Source organism: Chrysemys picta, chromosome 8 (genome assembly GCF_011386835.1).
Source record: "Chrysemys picta bellii isolate R12L10 chromosome 8, ASM1138683v2, whole genome shotgun sequence".
NCBI lineage: Eukaryota > Metazoa > Chordata > Testudines > Emydidae > Chrysemys > Chrysemys picta.
Window position 1 is genome coordinate 92,029,800 of NC_088798.1, and position 8,003 is coordinate 92,037,802.

At 40.4% G+C, this 8,003-nt stretch overlaps 1 protein-coding gene across 3 annotated transcripts; it reads right to left on the minus strand.

Annotated features, from left to right (window-relative positions):
* Positions 1-819: 819 nt before the first annotated feature.
* DRD1 (dopamine receptor D1) lies at positions 820-6,562 on the minus strand. Of its 3 annotated transcripts, none has more exons than XM_005298073.5 (4): positions 6,382-6,562; positions 4,765-5,673; positions 4,505-4,643; positions 820-4,006 (listed from the first exon to the last, which is right to left on the minus strand). In XM_005298073.5, the coding sequence occupies exon 4, from the start codon at positions 3,996-3,998 to the stop codon at positions 2,643-2,645; it is 1,356 nt and encodes a 451-aa protein (XP_005298130.1). In that variant the 5' UTR covers positions 3,999-4,006; positions 4,505-4,643; positions 4,765-5,673; positions 6,382-6,562; the 3' UTR covers positions 820-2,642. The 3 variants fall into 3 exon arrangements, with proteins under 3 accessions (XP_005298130.1, XP_005298129.1, XP_042706776.1); XM_005298072.5 differs by having other exon boundaries at positions 820-4,203; XM_042850842.2 differs by having other exon boundaries at positions 820-4,643.
* Positions 6,563-8,003: the final 1,441 nt, after the last annotated feature.

Genomic DNA, 8,003 nt, shown 5'->3' on the forward strand with positions numbered 1-8,003 from the left:
CACAATCAGATCTGCTGGTTTTACTGACTGAAATAAATCTGCATTACTTTTTACTTGTGTTAGAATTCCATAGCCAATACAGCTTTGAGAGAACAAGGTGCATTCTACTCTGGCTCAGTCCTGATTGCCGAAGCTTTAATACTGGCAATACTTGAAGCAGAAAGAAGTGAGCTTGACTTTCCATTTTCAAAATGGATTTGCAGGCTGATGAAGAGACAAGCCAGTGGGCTGGACCCTCCATTGGGATAAATTTTCATAGTACCACAGAAGTCAATAGAACAACACTAATATACACGAACTGAGGGTCTGGTCCACCTTCTTTTTACTTATAAATGGAGTTGTTTTGAACGGGAACACACTGAGAGACAATAGTGATGGAACCTTACAATGCTATTTTTACAAATCACTTTGAAGAGTATCACAGAGCTTTAAAGAAGGACAACAAAAAGGCCCCAGGGGGGTGTAATTCACCACTATGTTATTCCTGTTTTACACCAGTCCAACACCTTTGATATCAACCAATCACCAGTGAATCAGGCCCTATGCATTTAAATGGTTCAGACCCATCATTTTAAAGCAGCTATTTTGAAATCAGACATCTGAGCCCTTTCAAATTCCAGTCCAGAATGAATGGCAGCAGCCAACTGAAATAGAAACATGAAGCCATCTCAATACAAAGGGCTTTCTTCTGCTCCTATGGAAAATTCCTATTAACCTCATTGGTATGGTTCCACATTAGGGCAAGTGGAAAAACGTTAATATGTCCTTGTCTTTAATGTAACCAATATGAGAAACAAAAACCAGAATATATTTAATAAATGCAATGTAGATTGTTTTATTTGACCTTCTGTTCACAAAATAATTTTATTATATGTATGAAAGCAGCATACAGGCAATAAAATTATGAAAACATTCACAATACATAAATAACACAGACCTGATGCAGGATGTATATATTTCATTAGACTTCTAATTTTTCTCTCGGTTTTCTTTTCCTGATAACACTTTTTGATAAAGGTTGTGAAGAGTTTCTCTGAAGGATATTTTGCTAACATTCCAAAAACAAATGGCTCTCTTGGAATGTGTCCGTATAGGAATGCCTGCCGATGACTGTTGCTAATGTTTACTGACTGCTTTTGACATTACAAAGGAAAAGAGGCAGGGATTTTGATTTCAGAGTACAATGAAAAAGTAACAGTTGTCAAAATAAACATTGGCAAATTTTATGGAGCTCACAAGACATCTGGAAATGGGGATTGAAGCTCCATAGACATTTAGAAATGTCTTCATCCAAAATGGAAATGAGGCACTATTCATTATTCAATGTACTATTAACATATTTAAGACTAAAATTAATGTCATTCTAGTTTTCAAAGTAAAGCACTAAAGTACCTCACTTGTTAAGTTATTCTGGCTGTGATACATTAGCAGACAGACAGCATGATTTTTGACTACTGGTGTTTCTGCAATAATACAGATGGTAAAAAGATTTGTCATATTTACTACCATTATAATCAATTGTGTTTATTCAGAAAAAATATCCAAGACTTGAAATAAGAAAAGTCTGAGAAAGCTGTTTATCTTACATAAATACAAAACATTATATACTAATGATTGTTATATAAGAAGCTTCTCTTCTCAAATTGGATTCTTCTTAAGGTGGTATTCATATTTAAGGTATTTACAGATCCACAAACTGACATTCTAGCAAAGTCTTTGTAACATGAAACTTTTTAAAATAAATAGCAGCAATTCCTTTTATTTCTATAAGGGAAGAGCTTTCTCAGCTTGTCAATCCGTCAACTCTGGTCCTATTTTTTTTAAGCAATCCCACAAAAAATAAATAAATTCTACACAGCTTCAGCTTCATTAACTCCCCCATCCTTTGCTGTGCTTTTTATGATTGCTTCTTCTTTATTTACTTCATTGGCTACCCAGACTATCAGAGAGGGTTTTTTCTTTTGTTTTTAATGGTCATTATTAAAGTGCTGACTAGTTGACTGGTCAAAATGCAGTTGTGAGACCCTTGAAATATCCCATTATTTAGACATTTTAAATAAGTTAAATAAAGCTAGATCTGTTATAACATATGAAAAATATCAATTTTAAACAATAAATAAATAAAACCAATATCAACATATTATCTCCCAAATCTTTAAAAATACCCATTCTCATTGTAAGGCTCATTGTTTTTCAGAAATAATTTTAGAAGGCATCTACCTACCTTTTTAATCCCTCAAACTTTACTTAGAACCTGGTAGCACCCAGTAGTACTATACATGGCAAATTAAATCCTCTGATTTTCTTCAAAGGTTAATTGTTAAGTTGTTAATGGGTTTTTTCTTGTCCCATTTTAAGATAGAAACCAGTTTCTATAAATATTTATAAAGCAGAAGAAATATTTTCTTTGACACTGCTTTGTACCTAAATTTGTATCTCTGTTTTATTCAGTATCAACAACACAGAAATACCTTTGGGTTTTCAATATCTTTTTTGTTTAAAATTTTATCTTTGATTTGAACACCCAATAATCAACTCTGAGCTTTGCGTGACAGTATAATTCTCACTAGAGCTTAGTTTCTTACCAAAAAATCTTATATATCTTTTTTGACTATTAGATTTTGCTGGGCTAACCTCAGTGTTCATGTTTTATGTTGCCCATTCTGAGTGATGGGGTTGATCTTTTCCAAAGACACATCAGCTTCATAATCCAAGATACCGGACAGTGCTGGAGACATTTTCTCCAAGGTCTTAGATAGTTCACCCTCTTCTTCCTTTTTCAGAAGTTCTTCTTCTGGGCAGATAATAGCATGTGGGATCAGATACACCAGGTTACACTCTTTTGGGCTAGACCCTCTAGGCTCATGATGGCTTGAAAAAACAACTGCCCCATTGTTGTTGATACTAACGGTCTCTATAGCGTTGTTGGAAGTAGGGCAGAGTCTGTAGCATCCTAGCAGAGTTGAAAATGCCTTGCGGAAATCAGCATTGAAGGCATAAATGATGGGGTTCAGTGAGGAATTAGCCCATCCAAACCAAACAAAAACATCAAAGGTGGTGGAACTAATGCAAAAGGGTTCTGCTCCCTTGGATGGTGGGCTGGGCTCACAAAAGGGCACCATGCAGTTCAATATGAAAAAGGGTAACCAGCAGCATACAAACACCCCCATGATCACTGACAAAGTCTTTAAGACTTTCGTTTCCCTCTTGAAGGACATTTTGAACGAGCTTTCTGGTTGCTGGCAATCCATACTGTTTCCATTCCCTGTAGTGTTTTGGCAGTTCTTAGCATGCACTGCTGCTCTTTCCAAAGCTGAGATGCGTCTTATTTGTTTTTGAGCAATCCTGTATATCCTTGTATAGGTGACGATCATGATGGCCACTGGGATGTAAAAGCTAATTAGAGAAGAGGAGATGGCATACATCCTGTTTAGACTGGAATCACAGTTGTCCATGGTTATGTCTTGGGAACTAGCATTTAGCTCTAAAAAGCTTGTGGTTGTAGCTTTGTGCCAGTTCAGCTGCACAGGAATGAAGGAAATCAATACAGACAAGGTCCATGCCACACTGATCATGATGAAAGCTGCCTTGGGGGTCATTTTCCTCTCATACCTGAATGGACTAGAGATGGCCCAGTATCTGTCCACACTAATGACACAAAGGTTTAAGATTGAGGCCGTGGAGCACATAATATCAAATGCCACCCAGATGTTACAGAATGAACCAAAAGGCCAGAAACCAGCTATCTCAGCAACAGCTTTCCAAGGCATGACCAAGACTGCCACTAAAAGATCTGACACTGCCAAGGAGATTACAAAGAAGTTGGTCACCTTGGACCTCAGATGGCGAAATCTAATGACAGCTGCACACACCAATGTGTTCCCCAGAAGCGTGGAAAGTATCAGCAAAGAAAGAAAGCAGCCTGTAAGGATCCGAAAGGAGGAGTCCCTTTCCCCGAGCAACTCTTCCCCGTCCATTGTGGTGTCGTTCCAAGTCATAGCTTCTCCTGAGGGAAAATCATATCATGAAAATCATGATGACATCAACTCCTTTGCTTGGAGAGACTACAGATACATCAGGCGTCCATTAATTACTCATTGCCAGGCAGACCGAAGGTTTGTGTTATAGTCTCTTCACCCTTGGGTGGACCCCATGCTCCTTAGGAATCACATTAAGAGGCATCAAAAGCTGTGTGGCAAGTAGCTGAAATTTACAAACACAGTCAACTCTGCACCGATTTTTTTTTTTTTTTAGTAATCCCTTCTGAATTACATTGTACTACTCAAGCACAAAATATCCCAATTAAAACAGGCCATCTGCATATGTCCTGCTTGAGTCCCCTACAAAAATACCCAACAGACAAGAGTGCAATCACTTTTCAATCACATATTCCCACTTAAATAGGCTATTGATCCAGTGTTTCCAGTGTCCATTTGACTAGCCCTTCAGATCTACTGAAGCGTATTACATTAGGTGCTTTTGTTTCTAATTTAATTTCACAAACCTCTAACTGATGAGACGTTTTTTTTCTCCCCTTTTCACCCTCAGTGCATTCCAGCTACAAAATACATTAGTTCTCTGTTTATGGGAAGCTTCAGGGAGCAACTCCTCATTTTGTTCCACATTGTTTAGGTCTCACAGTCCTAGAAGCAAAGAAAATAAATTTACATTGTGTGTCTGTGTGTGTGTGTGTTTTTAAAGACTTTCAGTAAAGAACGGCTCATCTTATTTATTTGTAATTAAATGAGAAAAACTGAATCCTACCTTTCACCTTTGATTCTCTGTTTGTCCTGGGATGAAAGTTTGTCTCTCCTTCTTATTTAGTATTTGAATTGCATAGCAAATCACATATACAAAACCAACAGAGAGGCACTGCATTGCATCAGGTGGGGAAAAAATAAAAGCCAATGGTTTAATCGGCAGGAATTAATTTTCAGATGAACAATAGGTCTGGTTTTCTGGTTTCCTTCATAAAGATCTCTTGTTTAAAACTAGAGTCCTATAAGTGCATGGCAGGCTGCTTCCATTCCACCCAGTCTTTGTGCTCAGCCTGCAAACTTTGTTAACCAGCTCAGTCCTGGCTAAATGGTCATCACCCAAGTCACACTTTGTACATCCCATTGAAGTGGCACATCAGTACAAATCATCCAAAACAAAGGCACGGTATTTCCAACACTCTAGCAAGATCTGAGTGATGTTTCTGTCTTTCGATCTTCACTGGAAGAAGAAATAAGGGGAAGAGAAGGAAGAAATGGGAAAGACCTGAGTGGAGCTCCCTTCAGCCACTGATGTAGCTTTCAGGCCGGTGGCTACCATAAGCTGTGGGAGTGCGTTACTATTCCCGTGGGAAAGAGTTTGCTCTGACACTTTGCTGACACGCTAGTTCTCCATAATCATCAAGGAATAATCCTCTTTCCAACTGCTGCTCCTCACAGTTGCATTCCAGGGATGAGGTCCAACCCCATCATGCCTTTCCCTTTAGACAAAGCCCAGGTGCAGCAGGCTCTTCAGGGTCTCCTGCACCCTGCCCTGGGATTTACATCTCCAATCCCAGGGACTTTCCCTCCGTCTTGCTGAATGGGGGACCCCGATAGCAAAGACTTCCTTCTGCCTGGGGTGTCGGGTGGCAACATCGCCTCTCCAGGAAGTGTCTGTTTCACTTGGGTCTCCTTCCTAAAGCATTAAGAAAGGGGAAAGACAGACATGGGACTATTCAATGGGCAAACGTTGCAGCCGCCCCCCAGTCATCCCCTCCAGCATCCAAGGAGCTATTCCATAAAGGAGCATTTCCAGAGCGTCCCACATGACTTCCTCCTGTCTCATTGCCCCCGATCATTATGTAGGCTGTATACTGCACACTCAAGCCACACACCCAGAGGGAGACACAAAAAGGGTAATAAATGCCAACACCCTGGTGTTTGATTGAACAAAGAATATTAATTTCAGCTGTCCTAAACGACATTCATCTCAGTGGCACATGGGGTGACACAGAGTATTTCACCATTTAAAACTAGACAAGGTAAATTAATTGACATGAAAAGTAAGCAGATGTAATTAACTTGTCCCTTTGAAATATTCTAAAAAATGTAAATGACCCATGTGCGCACATATACATTCACTCTGCAAATAAAGATCATACACAAACACTAATGCTCAGCAACCCATAATCAGACACAAAATACACACACACATACACCAACCACTGAAGAGCTACAAAAAAACTAGAAAACTCCCAAACAAATCAAACAGCCACAAAAATGCACAGACACACTAAACAAAAACAAATCACACACACATTTACACAGACAAAAGACACAACACACACAACTGGACTTGACACTAAGATCTAGTCAAACTCTTTCCCCTGTGGCATGTACTCACCAACACAGGGGAGAAGTCATTTATCCCACAGGCTGGCTGTTATGGCTTGCAGATGAGGCAGGGATCCCAGCCGAGAGGACACTCGCCTCATCTTTCCCTGCTGGTTTATTTCTCGTTTCTTTCCCACCTCGCGGTTTTCACTCCGCATCCACACACTCTTTGACGTTCATTGTTCACCACCTTCCAGGGGTGCAGCGACTCAGTGGGCGCCTGGCTCCCCCTGCTGGATGAACCCAGATTTCTTTTCCACACATTATTTGACAGCACCTTGTGTGTGGGCGAAGTGAGGGGTGGAATAGAAAGGGAAAACAAGGGAGGATGCTGACTTCTCTCTTGGATCCCAGAGCCTTATAGCATCGGAGGGATTTATGTAAGAGGAGCCTTAGGCAGCCAAGCAAGGTATGAAAGATCAAGACCACCATGCAGGGCACCTTCCCCAAAGGAAAGTGAATTCCTTTTGCTAGCTCTACGCAGCTGAACACTGGGTTGCAGAATAGACAGAAAATGCCACAGATCTGTTGATTCCAGCCACATCAACCACAGTAAATTGGAGGCTCACACCAGTCTTTTGAACTTTCTGGCCAAAATTCCCCCTTCCCCTCAAAAAACACCATCAAAATACAAGAGAGGAAGTTTCATCATTTCACCCCAGAATCAACAGGCACAAACACATATACTTAGGAGGAAAGTGAATCATGGAATCGACATGGAGTTTTAGGTTAACATGCACATGCACACACGCACACACTTTTTACCATTTTAAATCAGTCTTAACCAAATCATAGAATTAAATCTTTCCGCTCCCCTCATGACAGCTCTGCTATTGACTTGCAAACTGTGGGTTACTGATGCACTGAATGCTGCTCACAGGGACTGCTTGCTAACAAAGCTGGCATCTGGAGAGTAGGGGAGCAGCAAAAAAACTGCTTCCCAAGCTACCACAAAATGCTGCAACTGACTCTTCTGAAGAGATTCAGCCTTATTGCCTGCTATTGCTGAAAATGAGCAACTATAGCAAGGTGTTTTGTCCCACACCAGTGCCTCTAGCTGGCCAAGGTGGCACACCAGGCAGTCTTCACACCCACAGCTGTGCTAAGCACTGTTCATACCTACAGGAAGGCAGTCCTTGCTCTGAAAAGTTTAAAATCTAGATAGACAAGGCAGACAAAGGGTGGGAGAATGTCAGCATTAATTCTCCCCGATTTACAGATCCCCATCGACAGAAAGATGAAGTGACTTGCCCAAGGTCATGCAGGAAAATTCTGGCAGAGTACAAATTAACCCCAGATCTCCTGACTTGCAGTCCAGTGTCTTAAGCATAAGGAACATCCTTCCTCGAGCTGCAGTTTTTCTCCAAAAACTTGAATTTTGGTCATTTGGCTTTATGTCTGTTTTAAAAATCCAAAGGACTCCATTTTCTTTAGTGCAAAAATCTGCTGTTGTTTCCCAACCACAATTTTGTCTTTGCAAAAGTTTCCGGCGAACACTTGGCGCCACAAACTCAACTCAGTATTATGAGGCAGAGTTCTGGCTAGGAGCAAAAGAGAGTTAGGGCTAGAAATACCCTTTTTCCCATGATGCATTTGAGCTTAGCTCTGCTCTATGCAACGAAAGAACATAAA

Bases quoted from the DNA above. Each gene is read 5' to 3' on its own strand.
- DRD1 (XM_005298073.5), bottom strand. From the start codon at position 3,998: ATGACTTGGAACGACACCACAATGGACGGGGAAGAGTTGCTCGGGGAA.